This window comes from Heloderma suspectum, chromosome 17, assembly GCF_057233095.1.
Source record: "Heloderma suspectum isolate Gila_16-S chromosome 17, 16-S_ref, whole genome shotgun sequence".
NCBI classification, from domain to species: Eukaryota; Metazoa; Chordata; class Lepidosauria; order Squamata; family Helodermatidae; genus Heloderma; species Heloderma suspectum.
The window spans coordinates 7,371,208-7,387,991 of record NC_139474.1 but is presented as its reverse complement, the minus strand read 5'-3'; the positions used below and the strand labels follow the sequence as shown (position 1 = coordinate 7,387,991).

Here is a 16,784-nt window from a genome sequence, read left to right as displayed (position 1 = left end):
AAGTAAAACCGATTGAGTTCAATGAGATTTACTCCCGTGTCAGTGTGCTAGGATGTCAACTTCATTGTCTCTTATTTATGTGAAATATATATATATATATATATATATATACTGCACCTCTCCCTCAAGGAGCTCAAGATACCTGGTTTTCCCACCCCATTTTTTCTCATAACAACCCTGAGAGGTGGGTTAGATTGAGACAGTGACTGGCTAAGAGTCATCCCTCCATTTTATTCTCACAACAAGCCTATAAGGTGGGTTAGGGTGAGAGAGAGAGACTCGCCTGAGATTCCCTCCTCACAACAACCTTGTAGAGTAGTTAAGGGTGAGAGTGACTGGCCAACGTTCTCCCCTCCATTTTATCCTCATAATAACCCGGTGAGGCAGGTTAGGCTGAGAATGACTAGACAAAGTTTTCCCATCTATTTTATTCTCACAACAACCCTGCGAGGTAGCTTTGGCTGAGAGAATGAGAGAGAGAGAGAGAGACTGGCCCGAGGTCACCAGGGAAAGTGTGGATTTGAACCTGCCTCTCCCCAGTCCTAATTCAATAATCTAACCACTACATCACACAAAAAGAGACAAGGAGTAACTATACCCATTAAAATCCATTCTATCCTGGAGCTGTAATCCCTCACAGAGAACGAAATAAGTATTTACATATATTAAAATATTTTCTGCAGATTATGATTTTGAAGCTCAACTGACTGCATGGTGTTGAGCAATCAGATTTTTCTTCCTTGGGCCAGGCTTAACAGAATTAAAAGCTAAATGTTATTTGTTTATTTGAAGTATTTTTATTCTGCCCCATTAGCCAACAAAAAAAATAAGGCTTCCAGACCTGTTTACAGGCAATCCGTAAAGCAAGACAGGTCCTGCCCCACAGGCTTATGATCTAAAAAAGACAGCACACAGGGAAAAAGGGAAGGAGAGGAAATTAAGTACATATTCCTATGCATGTTTAGACAGAAAAAGTCCTACAACTGCCAGCGTTGTAGGAGTTGTAGGACTTCTTTCTGTCTAACCATGCATAGGATTGTGCCTTAAGTAGACTTCCAGCAGGACTGGGGAAATGGCCCTCATCCGCTGTGCAGCATAGCATGAAAATGTTTGTTGTCTCATTCGGGGTTGAGGTGGGGGGATTTTTGGCAGTAAAAAAATCATTTGCCACTAATAACATTTCCTCTTGCATGTTTACTCAGAAGTGAGTACAGTGTGACGCAAGTCCCATTACATACTCTCTATCTGTCCCTATTCTAAATATTATAAATATTTGGTATGAGCAGTTCCTATTTTATGATACCTGTCCCTGGTACAATAGTGCCTCCATTTCAACCATACTTTACAGAGGACAGTCCTCTATTTGAGGACTTTTTACACACATCTGTGTCTTTTGTTCACTTTTTTGGGTGATGTGTTCCTTCTTTTTTCTGGCAGCCACCCTAGCCTCAGCACCTTAGCGGTGCTCACCAGCACCAACAACCACCCCGGGCCACTACATCAGACAGCTAGGTCCACAGAGGTAACGGCCATTAAAATATCCCACAATGCCCCAGAGCAACTCTTTGTCAGGTGCATTGTGGGATATTTAAAATGGCAGTTCATATCTATCCGCCTCTACCACTGGGCAAGCTTGTAGCTGGACCCTCTCATACCTGAAGCAGGTCCTGCAGAAGGGCTAGTCTTATGCTGTTACACAAGTCAAGGTGTTTGTTTATTTTTTTTATTTCTATACAGCCCAATAGCCAAAGGTCTTGTGTTCCTTCCCTTCCATTCTCCCACATAAGAAAACATTGCTGAAGTATTTAAGTTGCAACTATTCTATATAGCCAGATCCCTGGTGAAATTAAACATTCCTTCACAGTGCAGTCCTATGCATGTTTACTAAAAAAAATGTCCCACTGTGTTCAATGTGGTATACTCCTGGGAAAGTGTGCATAGTAAACTGCAAACTTAAACTTGCTTAAAGTTCTGTTGAAAGGGAAACAATCGTTGGTCAGTTAACTAAAATGCTCTTCCTTCGGAAGCCAGGGCAGGCTTTTGCCACACACAAAAAAGGACATTCGTTAATATAACACGCCATTCTTAATCCAGCCCTGCTAGGTGGCCCAAGGAAACACAGAATTTAGCCAAACACCAGAGTAGCCAGCATGGACTAAAAAGTCCACCTTTGTGATAGCCAGTGTGCGACCTTGGCACCTGGATTGATGATAAGGATGAGAAAAACATTGGATCTGATAAGAGGCGGAGAAGAACATCGTGGAGTTGCACAGCAGATGGTGAACCCATAACATGCCTGGGTTGTTTTGCAAAAAATGCTGGTAGGAACTGTTCCGTGTGACCATGGGAAGCTAATTGCCTTTTTCCCCAGGAAGATTTTGGGCATGTATAGAAGGTGGGAAAGTCCTACATCCACTTCCAAAATGATCTAATCTCTGATCATTGTAAGGACGGTTCAGTCTCTTACACTTGGGCCTTTTCCAACTGAGATCTTTTCCCTCCTTTCAGTTCTGGTGAGATTTTGAGTGCTTCCAGGCGAACATCTCTTGCCACTAGTACCCATCTAAAGGCACCGTGTAGCTATTCCGTCTTTCAATTTTTTGCCACATGGAAAAAGACAGAAGTGGTGCGGAAAACAAACCCACAGGAAGGCTCCAACTAGAAGAGGACATAGTTAATTTTTGTGAACCACCCAGAGAGCTCCAGCTATTGGGCAGTGTAAAAATGAAATAAATAAAACCCCTGGTGAGATTGTGCAGATGGTGAAGGGCAATTGCACAATCAAAGCCTCACCTGGAACCATCTCTCTAGATGATCGTTGTTTTTTTCTCTGGACGTTGGAGTGGTAGCTATGCATTTCTATTGAATTTAATACTAAAAATGTGATGCGTTTAGAATAGCTAGGATACTAACAGTGCAGTCCTATGCATGTCTACTCAGAAGTAACTCCCACTGAACTCAATCAGATTTAACACCCAGATCCGTGTATATAGCACTTACCCAGAGACACATGCCCTTGTGGTAGGGTGACCACTCATGCATTGCCAAAAAAGAGGAAATGCATCACCCAGAAAGAGGTGATGTGATCTGGATCCTAGCATGGGGGGGGGGGGGGTAACTCTTTGCCCCTTGCTGCAATCTTGATCTGGATCTGCCCCTCACTTTGCATTGCAGCCTCAATAGGTGAAATGTTGGAGAATATGCCGTTGAATTAGAGGGTCTTACTTCCAAGTAAATACCTTGAAGGAGCACGTTTGCTCAGGCTTTTCTCCGATGTGTAATTGCACTGCTCTGCTTTACTGGTTCTCTTATGTTTCTGATGTATTTATTATTTTATATTGCCTTTTATGTATCTCTTATGTCAACCCCGTAGAGATCTTATGATATCAAGCAGTATATAAGTAGCTTAATTAAATAAATACATATGCAAGGGATCTCAATGCAAATAGGATTGCTAACCAAGAAGAAAAGAAAAATAGCCCAGCCAGAGAGGTTTTTGGCTGTTGAACTTGGGTACCTAGTGGTATCCAAGTTTTCGGAGGTCAGTCCATCACAGCTCAGAATAGGGCCTTTAGTATTGTAGCACCCACTCTCCAGAACTCACTACCACTACAAATTAGACACGTACCAACCCGTCTGGGTTTTCAATGCCAACTGAAAACATCCTTTTCCCAACAAGCCTTCCCAGGAATATAGTATTTCATTATGATCTTTTACTGTCCATCGCTTAGAAACTTATGTAAGCAATTCATAAATTGTTGTTGTTCAGTCCTTCAGTCGTGTCTGACTCTTCGTGACCCCATGGACCATAGCACGCCAGGCCTAATTCATAAATACTGTTAAGTAAATATATTAGCTGCCTTGGGTTCCTTGCAAGAGGAAAAAAGGCGGGATATAAATGCAATAAACAAATAAATAAAGTTCACTGGGGTGACTTTGGGGCCAGTAATTCTCTCTGCCGAATCTTACCTAACAGGGTTTCCGTGACAATAAAATAGGTGCAGGCAGAGAACCATATATAATATAAACTATGTACTGTACTCCTGTATTGTGCTCCTGTATGGCACCTCCTTTAAACATCTTTATTTCAGAAAGCCTTCCTTGACTACGGTTTTTATTGAAAATGTTTCTGTTTAAAAAATTGTAATAATTTTTAACGTGGTGTTTTATTTTTTTATCCTTTTTTTGTATCTTGCATTGCTCACCACTCCAGAATCTGTCTTGATGTGGAGCGGTATATAAACGAACAGTTTTTAGCTGTTTAAAATTGTTTTTAAATTCTGTATATTTAGATTTTTATGCTGTATGTTATTTTGTGAATTGCTGTGAACCATCCAGAGCTTCAGTTATTGGTCAGTACAGAAATGAAATGAATTAATAATAATAATTTAAAAATGCGGTCCTTTGAGGTCCGTTGAGAAACAGGCTTGTTTATTTATTTATTTATTTATTTTATTACATTTCTATACTGCCCAATAGCCAAAACTCTCCTAAACGTAAATTAATAAATACAAAAATAAAGAAAAATTGGACTTAGTTGCTTCTGTTTGTGGGTGGGATGAAGCTATATATGCAGTGAGCATAAAAAAGGAATTATTTTTTTTTTTTGCATATACTAATTTAATCCAGCCAAACCTTAATTGATTTCAAAAATTTAACTTCCTCTTTGCTGCAGGAAAGCTTATTGCACATTGTCTCAAAAATTAAGTCCCACTTACATCGCAACCCTACACATGCCTACTCAGAAGTAAGCCCCATTGGGTTCAACGGGACCTACTCCCAGGTAAACGCGCCTAGGATTGCAGCCTTGAGCATTCCACGCAATTTGCTGTCCCACCCGGCTACACCGCACCTGTCCCCGCAACACTTGATTGACAGGCTGCGCCAGGCACGAAGGGCCTGGAGGTAGCATAGCGAGAGCCTTTATCCCGCCTGCCTTAGCGGTGATTGGCTTAGCAGGAGCGGAGGCCGAACCTATAAAAAGCAACGCTGCGTGAGTGGGCGAGGTCAGCGTGGTCCCCTAGCTGCCCCGCCCACCCGCGGCTCCGGTTCGCTGGGCGGGTTTGCTCTGCTCAGGTGCGAGCGGCGGGGGGGGGAAGAGTGGAGGAGCGGGAGAAAAAGGCGGGAAAAAAAGGCGGGAAAGGGGCTGCTAGAGGAGAAGGCGACGCCTCCATTTTCTTTTATTTTCTGGGGAGTGTCTGTTTCCCCTCACAGTAAACCCACCTTTCCATTCCCCAGAGGACAGTTAATGATTGTCTTTTTCTCAGCATTATAATGCCCCAGGGGGCTATTACTCTTCAACTGCATCTTAAATGTATGGGATGTTTATGATACAAGATAAACCACATCTAACTTAATAAGAGGGAGGGAGAGAGAGAGATTTTTCCCCTGAAAAGAAAAAGTGCTTGCTCAATATTAATATAAAACTGGCCTGCCTTACAGGGCTGTTTGTAAGGTTTGCCACAAGGTTACTCACAAAGCGAAGGTGGCTGTGGTGAGAATCACCATGAAGGCAATCTCTTTTTCTTTCTTTTTTATTAGAAGAAACTAAAAGTTCACAAAATAGTAGGCCATATTTTGAGTTCTCAACTCTTCAGCAGACAGGACGTTAACTAAAACAGAGAGGGGAAGGGAAGGGGAGAGAGAAAACTGGCGATGATAAAGTTGTGCCACCGAGTCTGAAGTTTATTTACATATCTTTGTAAACTTTACAAAGATAGGGAGTGCTTTGGAGATTTGGAAGTGCTATATAATTGGATGGTTAAAACTGTTGGGTTTTATATGCAAACATTGGGAATGACTCCCAAGTTATTTTCTGTTACCCCAGCTTTCAGTGACTCAATTTGTATTTATTGCACATAGCAAAATCCTTGTTCCCCTACCTACTAATGGTCTCTCTTACCCTTTGGCTTGTTTTTTTGAGGGGTCCTTATAATATATAAAAATACAATATCTAACCAAAGTCAAGCCCATCTAGGTAACGCCAATTTCAGTGGGAGTATTAAGCATGCTCCAAAAGCCCTCCCATTGAAATCAATGGGATTTTAATGCTTATTTTTAAATGGTGCCTATGCATGCGTAAGTAACTGGTTGAGAAAACAGATAACTTTAAGCCTCATGCTTATTTCTATATTTGTGACCGATGCTAGGATCCAGACCCTACTTGAATTTAGCACTGGGGGGGGGGGGGTTCTATAGATTAATTCCCCCCATCCTAGTTTACTTACGAAATAATGGAGTGTGTTTATCCTTTTCTTCAACACCCATGTCTGCTACCTGTTTGTTTTATTGCTAGGTCTTGTCTGCCCTCTCTTAAGAAAGTTCTTGGAAAACTACCAGGCACCGGGTTGTCAGGGTTCTGTGAATGACCATGATTATGGTAATATCTAGATTTATTTATTTTTTTTTGAAACATTGCCTTTCTTTTCTTCCTCTTCTTTCCTCCGTCCCACCCAGTTCTCTAAAATAGGGAGAAAAGGTGAGGCTGGTGCCACAAATTGGAATTCATTCCCCATCCATTTTTCTTTCAGCCTCAAAGGAGTGTATTTGACTCCTGAGGATCTGTGGTGTGTGTGGCCGCCATTCTGTAATCTGCAAAACCTGATCGAGGCGACAGGGGTTTGCGCCATGTTGTGCAAACCTGGCCGCTGTGGGTTATTTGAGGGTTAAACAACCCTCGCATAACCCTACTATAATCGAGGGTTGTCTAATCCTCAAGTAACTATGATGGCCAGGTTTGCACGACATGCCATAGTCCCCGATTGCCCCGATGGGGACTGCGTATTGCAAACAGCGGCTGCACACACACCCGCATGCACTCAGGCTCATCATGGGTTAAATACCCATGATGACCAAGTTGCATCATGTGAAGCAGATTGGTGTGTTGGGGAGAGGGGTCAAAACATGGTAACAAGTGATGTCAATCTCTCCCCTCCTTCCCACTACCCCTGACTGCAGTACAACTTATTTTTAACTAGCTGTGAAGTGGGGATGAAGGGAACATTGTCCATAAATAGCGATTTTGGAGGAACAGTTGTGTTAGTCCATTGCAGCAAAAACAAGGCTCGTGGCACTAAAGACTAATACATTGTAGTGTTGTAAAGTTTACGCCCCGAGAGCCTGTGGGTGCTTCCAGATGAGCCTTTTACTGTAAAATAGCTCTGTCTTGTTCAGGGAATTCTACAGGAGAGGGGGATGTCCAGATGATGATAGCTTCCAGTTGTAACCCTCGTGTGTCTTCCCACTGCTGCTTCCATCTTTTTTTCTTACCACGAAAGATCTATTAAGGAGGGAAAGATGGAGCAGCTGTACAATGTATTTTGATTCGTAGTGCTGGGAGCCCTGTCTGGGAGCATCCTATGGAAGTATGCCATAGCAAATCTGTTAGTTTAAGGCAGGGATGGGCAGGCATCAGCTTTGCGAGGTCTACTTCATTTTTTACTAGAATTCCAAGATCCACCAACCAGAGCTAGGTGCAATGTAGTGGCACAGGTGGACATACACGAGGAATTAAGGAACAGGGTGCCTCTGAGCACATGCTCTGCCCAGGAATTTGTGATCAGTTCCATAACCAAGCACACGAGTCATTTCACACAAAACCCATTCCTCGTTTCCCCCCCGAGCATTCTTTTTTCAGCAGTGTTATTTGGCTATTAAGACAGCTGGGTGTCAAACGCTTGCAGATCTACTGTAAATCGCCTAGAGATCTGGAAGCACTCATGCTCTTATAACCGGGAGTGCCAGTTTAGATAGGACCTTGAGGAGGAGTGGTCACCTGCCCTGTGCTGCAGACCATGCTCGATCCAGTTTTGGCCATGCTCATATCCAGGCCCGTAGCTAGAAGTTGCAAGTTATTCTCTCTCTGAAGCCCTACTTTCTTCTGTAGTTATGCCCCCGCTTGTATCTCAGAGCTAGCCATCATGATGCAATGAGTTATGTGGGCTGGAGACATACCCCAAAGGGGAACCCAGGTGCTCTTTAGCCTTTCTGCAAGCTTTCAGCAGGATTCCACTTGCGTTAATGTTTACGTAGCAGGGGGGATATGATGCTGAGAGGGCTTGCTGTCCTTCCCACGCTCCACAATTCTCCCAGGGTCTTACAAGAAGCTAGCTTTTTATCTGACAGTTCATGGTTGATGCCAAGTTTACATAAACGTCTTTTCCAGAAAGGCCATTTCTGAGCCTCTGCTGTCGCCATTCAGGAAGAACAATGAGAGACAACCAGAGTGCTTGTGTCCCCCCTGCGGTCACCACAGGGGTGAAGCCAGGGAGCACGAGGCGGCGGAGGCGCAACATGCAGGGTGTTGGGGTATCCGGCGGTGGTGCGCAAGGGCCTGAGAGAGAGCTTTCCACAGCAGTCCTGAAAATTTCACAGCCGTTCTTCCTTCTTCGTAGAGAAGAGCAAGAGGCCTTCTTCAACCTCTTGGGTGAGATACTTGACTCTGTGTGCTGTTTGGAGATGCTGTCCTGGTACAGACTGGCAGTGTGCAAGTTGTAGCTAGCCTGCAAAGTAAACTTTCTCTCTGACCCCCTAGCAGCCCTACCAACTTTGAAATGGGTGTGGTAAATGGTTACCCAGTGTTCACCTGACCAGGAAAAGAGACTGGCTTTTCAGAAATGGGTACGGATCTTGCTATTTAAAGTTTTCACATGTGTCCCATAACCGTAGACCCTTTCTGGTAGGAGGCACTGACTAGTGGTGTCTAACTCAAATGGGTTGGAGGGCCAGACTCACTGTGAAGGTGATGCCGAGGGAGAGGGCCTTTTCTGTGGTGGCCCCCACTCTGTGGAACTCCCTCCCTAGGGAACTCCGCCATGCCCCTTCTTTAATGAGCTTCCGTCGTGCATTAAAAGCATGGTTGTTCAGGCAGGCATTTGGGGTGGGTTAGGGTATTTTAGAAAATGTTTTTATTGTAGAATTTTATTGTTTTAAACTGTTTTATTGTATGTTGTACATCGCCCAGAGTGGCTGGGTGACCAGCCAGATGGGCGATTAATAAATTTAATAATAATAATAATAATGATGATGATGATGATGATGCCAGGGCCACACCAAAACTCTTTACAAAAAAAAAAAGTACTGACTGGAAGCATTTGATCCTGAAATGCCTTCCCCATCTGGCTTCCCCAGATGCTATTACCAGCACTAGCCCGATCATCAGATCACCCGTGCAGTTGCCAACTCCTCACTATCTAAGCAGCCTTCCTGCATACCTCCACTTGATTTCCAGAACACACTCAGAGTTGAAACAGCTTTCTTGGCCACCTAAGGGTCAAAATAGAGTTTTTAAACAGCAAACCTTTTAAAGCAGCCATGACAGGAGGAAATGCCCTGGATTTGGCTGCATCGGCGTGGGGAGTGGGGCAGTTTGTACTAGCTCTTCCCCCTATGTTGTGTCCCCATCGCTGTTTTCCATCCATTGGATGGGGAATGTCTGAAGCAGGGAACTTGCTCTATACAGGGCAGCCAAGCCAAGTGATGGAGATGTGACAGAGAGGGCAGGACCAGTTCTCCCCTCATCACGTGAGCAACTGAACACTAGTTAGCACAAACCGCCTCATGGAGCTTCAAGGTATCTTTGTCAGCAACAAATAATGAATTGTATAGCTTAAAACGGAATTGTTTTGCTTTCTCTCTCACCAGAGGATGGCTTGATACAAGACTTCTTATCCATGGATACATGCTACAGAATCTCAGATAAGGTAGGTTTTTTGCCCTATGCTCCACCAGACTCTTACAGTATTACATCAAGATGGCATTCCCAAGCAGTTTTGCAACCCAAATATTAATTCATACTATTACATGCTCATTCTCCCAAATTCTAGTGCAGTGCTTAGGGGTTTCATTTTTTTCAATGAGAGTACTGGAGACTTATGGTTCTTATAATATTCACTGTATTTACAAATATTACATCCCTCCTCTAAATTCTCATTTTATGAGAAACCTTTCAATAATCCCCCTTGCCCCTATACCTTATTATACTATACCTTATACCTGGGTACAAGTAACTGAAATAATTACATTTTTCCCCTGGTCACCAGTGCCTCCATTTCCCCCTTTCTCTGTTGTTTCCCTGTGTCTGTTTTAGATTACAAGCTCCTTGGGGTAGGGACCTGTCATACCTGTTCTTTGTAAAGTACCGTGCACATAAATGACGCTATATATATAATACATTGAGGGACTGCGGTGGCTTAGTGGTTAAGACGCTGAACTGCAGACCAGAAGGTCGGCAGGACAGCAGTTCAAGACCCGAGTGCTGCATGATGGAGTGAGCTCCCGTCTTCAGTCCCAGCTTCTGCCAACCTAGCAGTTCGAAAGCAAGAAATTGCAAGTAGATAAATAGGTACCGCTTCGGTGGGAAAGGTAACAGCGTTCCGTGCACCTCGGTGTTCAGTCACGCCGGCCACATGACCACGGAAGCGTCTTCGGACAGTGCTGGCTCTTCGGCTTAGAAATGGAGATGAGCACCACACCCTAGAGTCGGACACGACTGGTTGGGGACACCTTTACCTTTTTATATAATACATAGTAACAGTACAATACAAGCAGAGCACAGTGGAAGCAAATGGGCTGTTCTTCAGTAGCTCCATTGACACCTGCCTTCAGATTACTAGAGTGTAACCTGCCCCCCAAGGCTGCACCCCAGTTTCCAATAAAAGAAACTCTAGGCTCTTGCTTCTCTTTCACACTGTGTCTCAGAAAATGCCTGTGTTACCATCCACAGCCATTAAAGAATTATTAGGTGTGTGGGGCTTGGGGGTCTAATCCCTGACTTCTGTCAGCCAGAATATCAGGCAAAATCATAGCCAAACTCAAAACAATACTTCGGTTGAACTTAAACAGAAAAATACAACTTTCCTTTATAAGAAACTAAAAAAAAGTGGGGTGTGACTTCGGGCGCTTCCAGACGAGGCTTTTATTCTCCAGTCACCCTGCCTCATTCATGGAATCCTACAGTGGGTCTTGACAACGTTGTCTTCAATTGTAACTCGCGTGTTTTCTTACTACTTATTCCATCTTTTTTTTTCTTAGCAGAAAAAATCCATTAAGGAGGAAAAGAGAAATTAGCTGCACAATGCCTTTTGACCCGTAGTGCTAGGAGCTATCTGTCTGGAAGCACCCTTTGACGCTTTGCTTCTATTGCAAGAATGTCTCATACCTGACATTTCAACCCTCCTAATCCTTTCTCCTTCCCCCCCCCCCCATCTCTTAAATTATGATTGTGGTCTAGGACAGGCTTTATTAAAGCTAGCCTTTTCATTCAGTATCTTATAGCTATGACTATGATGTACTTCAAACGTGCTGGCCTGCATACGAGAGAATACACACGGATTAATCTCTTCATAGCTCTGTAAGTTTCTTGGGGTGTGGGTTGGGGGATGACCTGTAATTGGTGGTTTCATTAGGTTGGGAATTAGTCTGTGTCACCATCCCACCGGAGCAAGCGAGATGCTTAACGGGGCAGTTGAAGCCCTCCAGTTCTTGTGAACCGAAAAGGTGTACCACTTCAAATACCTTCAGGTTTGCAGTGAGCTAAGGCTGCAGTCTAACCTGAGTATAAGTCCCATTGAACTCGGTGGGCCTTATTGCACAATTTTCTGTCTGTCCAGAGTTTATTTTAAAAAAAAGAGCCCTATTTATGGAATACCTGTTCATGAGAATATTGCCAGAGCTGAGGTCCTCTGCCCATCCTAGAGGGCGACTGCAGTAGTTCAGGTACACATGTGAATCACTTGATTTCTTGACTCTCAGTGAACAGACTTCATTGACAAGTATTCTGAGAGGCAAGTTGCATTTGTGGCAATGGTGCATTTAGGTTATTTTCAAACTTTGGGCTCAATGGTCTTATCAGGGTGGGAGGGACTCAAGACCCTCTTTAAATGGTAAGTGTATATCTTCATAATGTGGTAACCCAGCCCTGCTGCATTTGGGAGTGGGGGAGCTTTTGCTCATTCTGAGCCATTCCCAGCTTCTGTCGGCTTTCCCCCAGGGTTTAGTTTAAAAGCTGCTCTGCCACCCTTTTTATGTTTAGGCTCGTTTGTGCATGCATGATGCCTCGTGATGCTGCACTCAGAAGTGATGGAACATGCCTACTGTGAAACAATTGGCCCTTCCTTTTTTGAGAAAGGGCAAAGGAAGTTCTGGATTCCTTGTACAATGTCCTGTTTCTTTGTATAGTTAAAAGCAAGGAATGTGCTCTTGAAAGGGTGGGCAGCGGAGGAAGAGGAGGAGGCCGTGACCGTGTCCCTGATGTCGTGCTGAACTTCAGAGGCACAGGGCGCACCTTTGTTGCCCTGCACAACTGTGGGGAAGCCTCCTTCCAAGCTGCACCCAGCTTCACACTTGTTGGGAAAAGATGGTGGGGAGGGGAGGATGCTTGCCATGGTGACAATGATGAATAAATATGTGACCCCTTGGTTAAGGTGGAACATCTATCCAGCTAACTCTCTGCTTCTTGGGAGATGATGCCATGCTTTGTCTGTGAAGGAATTCTGGAGGCTTTCCCTTGTCCTGAATACAGGTACCTAGCGAATGACATGGAAGAAGATACAGAAGACTACAAATACGAGATCTTCCCCTGGGCACTTGGTGACAACTGGAGGAAGCTATTCCCACAGTTCTTGAAAATGCGGGATGGCTTTTGGGCTAAAATGAAGTACAGAGCATTTGTTACCCGCCGATGCTGTGATGAGGTTAGCTGCAGCTAGTTTGTCTTACCATGCCGTTGGTACTGGTGATGGTCATAGTAAAACAAAAATTAAAAGTCAGGTGGCCTGATGATGATGGCAAGAGTGGAATGATCTCCCATCCTGCTGAGGAACCTACAAGCATTGGCTTCTTGAGGGTGAGGGCACAAAATGGGATGGTTGAAAGAAATTGGCAGGAAATGGTTGAAGGAAGTTTAGGGAAGGGACATAGCTCAGTGGTAGAATGCAAAAGGTCCAGGTTCAATCCCTGGCATTTCTAGAGAGCGCTGAGGAAAAAACACCTGTCTAAAACCTTTGCCATTCAGTGTAGCGACAACATTGAGCAAGCTGGACCAATGCTCTTACCGGGCGTAAGGCAACTCCCTATGTTCCCTTTCCCCAAAGTATTCTGTTTTTGGTACTCTATATTTTTGTGACTATCAAGCTTCCTATTATCTAGATAATGTTGAGGGAGCCCTCTCACTGGGCCTGGTCCCGCGAACGAGCCATCCACCACAGTGGGGCGCTAAGGAGCTACCTGAAGAATGAAAATGACTTCTTCCCTAGAGGGCCTGGTGTTACGCCCCCAGTCTGCCTTCTCTGTGCATTTGATCTGGTAGAAGAGGATGCTGAAATAACTCCTTCTGCCAATGATATTCCTGCCAGTGACCTGTTGCCTTCCACAGTGTTGAACCAGGATACGAGCAGCTTTCCTCTGCTGATGCTGGATCCAAAGGCTGACTACAGCATGCAGAGTAAGTGCTAATAATGCCCACTGTCAGCTTTAGAAAGTCTTTTAATTTGTGGTACTCCCTCATGCTTAATGTGTGTACTACATTCTTACTAAAATGCTCACCTTTAAATGTATGTCAGACTTTCCCTATTTGGGGTGGGCAGGGCAGGATTTAGAACTGAACTAACATTAACTTCATAGAAACCTGTACGTCGAGTGAGATTTCTGATTACAGCCAGGCAGTGGAACTTCCTCTGTTTACATATGTGGGTTTGATAAAAGGCTTCTAGATCAGTATCATGTAACGTCCTAATCCCAGACGATATGAGTAGTAGATCTTTGTAAAAAGGGACCTCTGCCCTCATGCAGTGGTAGGGACCCTTCCCCCCCCCCCCCGTAGAGGGCCACATTCCCTTGGGGGTAATCATTTTGTGGGGAGAGAACATGCCAGCAGTGGGCAGAGCCATTCCTTTTCTTTCCCTCTTGGCAGAAGTCTGAACTGATTGCTTGCAGAGGACTTTTGAAATTAGATCAGCGTTCCTCACCCCTGCTTTGAGGGATGTTTAAAATGGAAAAATACTTGAGAGCAATCACGGTTCAAAATTCTGAATGGGCTCTTCTCACCATACTGACTGTACAATTAGGTCCCTCTATGACATTGTATGGGGGTAACTTCCTCCTAGTATCATCATAAAGTTAAGGGAGAGACTGCTGGTCTAGTCATCTACCCAAACACATACTCTTATGCCTGTCAGTCCATACAATCTAAATTTTGGGCTGGCTCACGCATGATACTAACCCATGGTTTATTTAAACCATGGTTCATTGCCCTGCCTAGGGTTTATCCGGTAATGACTGAACAAACCATGGTTTGTTTTCTCAATCCCTGGGTTGTATCTTCCTCCCCTGTATCCCAAATGCCTTTGAGGCACTGTAGTACTGGCATATAGAGCGGCTGGGTGTTTTGACCACTCCTGCCCCCACTGCCTCTGTAGCTTGGCAAAACAACCCACAAACAACTCATGGTTCTGGGTTCACAAATAACGACAACCCATGGTTTAAACTACTATAGTTCACAACCCAACAACAAACCATGGGATTTCTTTGTGGTTAACAAACTGGTTTGTTAGCACAGCCCTGTTCACATATTACAACTACCCAGGATTCAACAACCCATGCCATGGGTTAGCATTATGTGAAAACCAGGCCTTTCTGTCAGTATCTTGGTGTGTCTCTAGGATAGACTGTGAATTTATCCTGGGTTATTGCATGGAAGAAACCAAATTTTAATGCTAAGTGTGCTTTGGCCACTTAACCTAGTGGGGGTTTGAGTATGTGCAAGCTTTTGGTAAGCTGCCAGGTGGTGGAGAGAGCCTTACCAATCCCATTTTCCCAGAATTCTGGACACACATGTAGTAAAACATTCCTCCAGCGTGTGGTAAACTAGTTGCCTGTATCCTCCTGGTAAGGATAATGCGCTCACACCTTGGTGAGTTACCAGTTAATTAAGAGTCACCCTCAGTTCTGTCCTGTTCCCAAGAGTCTCTGTCTTCCCCCTTCCATGAAAAAAGAAAACTAGTGGTGGATACTGAGAATGCACTTCCTGACAAACGTTCACATGGAAAGATTTTAGGAAAGTTTAAAAATTCTGTTTAGGCCCAGGTACTAGTTGGGATCAGGATTTTTCCCCCTCTGGGAGTTCTTTCGCAGCATATAAATTGTTTATATGCTCCACAATTACCTTTGTGGTACACCTGCACTCTCGCCCGCATTGTATCAAAATTTAGGTTGTACAGACTGGCACAGGAGTGTGTGTTTGCATAGGTGAGGAGAACTGGACGTGGCGATCTTTCCCTTAGCTTTACCAACTGTTCTGTTTTAATACGTGGCTTGTAACATGCTGTGTAATGTGGGTTCAGCACTCCCCACCCCCAGTCAGAACTCTTTTATCCTCAAGGGATTCATAATCTAAAATTTCACAATATTATGATTATTTCTAGCCAAATGTATAGCTGTTAAACGCCCCCACAGTATGGTTTCAACCTAAATCTTTTGGTGGACAGTCCTGCAGGAACCTGCGATGGAAGCCGATGGAACAAGCAAGGACTGGCGATTCTTGGGATAGTATCTGCTGGCTAAAGATCCCCTCAACAGATACATTATTTCCCTCTTTGGAGTGGTATTCATTGGCAGATGTTCTTATTCTACATCTACAGTGACCTATTTATTAAGCACTTTATCTTCCTGTTCACAGAGAGGACATAAAGCAAGGCCTGTATTTGTATATATTTAAAAAAAGGGTTTCAGAATGACTTGTGCAATGCCAAATGTGCCAGCTGGACAGACTCTTAATAAAGATGTCTAGAAGAACAGGCTTCAGGATTGTTTTTGGAACATTTAATGTCATTTTACTCTGGTTCACCAGTTGTGGCCCATTCTTTTATTTACGTATATTATAAACATATATTTATAGATACAGATATTTAAACACATCACATTTTTTACCCTGCCCTTCAGCCAAAAAGTCTCCCAGAGCAGCTCACAGATCAGTCAATAAAAAAATGGGACAGTCTCTGCTCTCGGGCTTATAATTTAAAAGACATGGCACAAGGAAAAGGGGATGGGGAGGAAGGAAGGAAGGAAGAAAAAAGAAAATGTAGACACGGATTTGGACCACAGGCCTGAAGGTCGACACCCCCTGCCCTGGAAGCCTTCAAAGCAGCTTACACAAGATTATTAAAATAAAATCACATGCAGAGTACATTACAGTAGTCTAGTCTGGGTATCACCAGTGCAGGGCTAGGCAATCTTGTGCCCTCAGATGTTTTGGACTGTAACTCCCATAATCCCTGACCATCAATCCTGCTGGCTGAGGCTTGTAGTCCAAAGCTTCTCGAAGGCACCAGGTTGCCCACTACTGCAGCAGTGCATGAGTAAGAGACCAGAGTAGGATGTGTCTATCACACTCTTTAAAGGAAGGGACGGGGAAATATCAAAACAGAGTAGCAGCTCTTCCCAGATTGCATGCAACAGTGGGACCAAGTAAAGGCAGCATCACTCCCCTAAGACTCACATGGCTGAACAAGGACCCTCTGCTAACAGGTATTCACCTCAACTATTTTGGGTGCTGGTTGGAGGCAGGCTCCACCTACCCCAGAATCCTTTTCCTTCCTGGAACCTTGTATGTGTGTACACACACACACACCCCGGAGGGGAGTGCCCCACAGTTTGAGAACCCCTGCCGTAACAGTATCATTGATGCTGACAGCTGTTTAATTCACTCCCTAATTTGTGTAGGAAACTGAAACGTGTACCCCATGTTTGAGACCACTTGCTGACAGACTCATCTATCACAAGTCCACCTA

General features: G+C 44.1%; 1 protein-coding gene across 11 annotated transcripts; it reads left to right on the top strand.

Annotated features, from left to right (window-relative positions):
• The first annotated feature begins 2,388 nt into the window (after positions 1 to 2,388).
• On the top strand, positions 2,389 to 15,794 carry SPDYC (speedy/RINGO cell cycle regulator family member C). Of its 11 annotated transcripts, none has more exons than XM_084824087.1 (8): positions 2,389 to 2,845; positions 6,296 to 6,379; positions 8,201 to 8,425; positions 9,643 to 9,701; positions 11,265 to 11,350; positions 12,521 to 12,692; positions 13,147 to 13,441; positions 15,483 to 15,794. In XM_084824087.1, the coding sequence occupies exons 1-8, from the start codon at positions 2,812 to 2,814 to the stop codon at positions 15,542 to 15,544; spliced, it is 1,017 nt and encodes a 338-aa protein (XP_084680213.1). In that variant the 5' UTR covers positions 2,389 to 2,811; the 3' UTR covers positions 15,545 to 15,794. The 11 variants fall into 11 exon arrangements, with proteins under 11 accessions (XP_084680213.1, XP_084680210.1, XP_084680211.1 ...); XM_084824084.1 differs by having other exon boundaries at positions 2,762 to 2,845; positions 8,165 to 8,425; XM_084824085.1 differs by having other exon boundaries at positions 2,776 to 2,845; positions 8,165 to 8,425; positions 15,420 to 15,784.
• Positions 15,795 to 16,784: the final 990 nt, after the last annotated feature.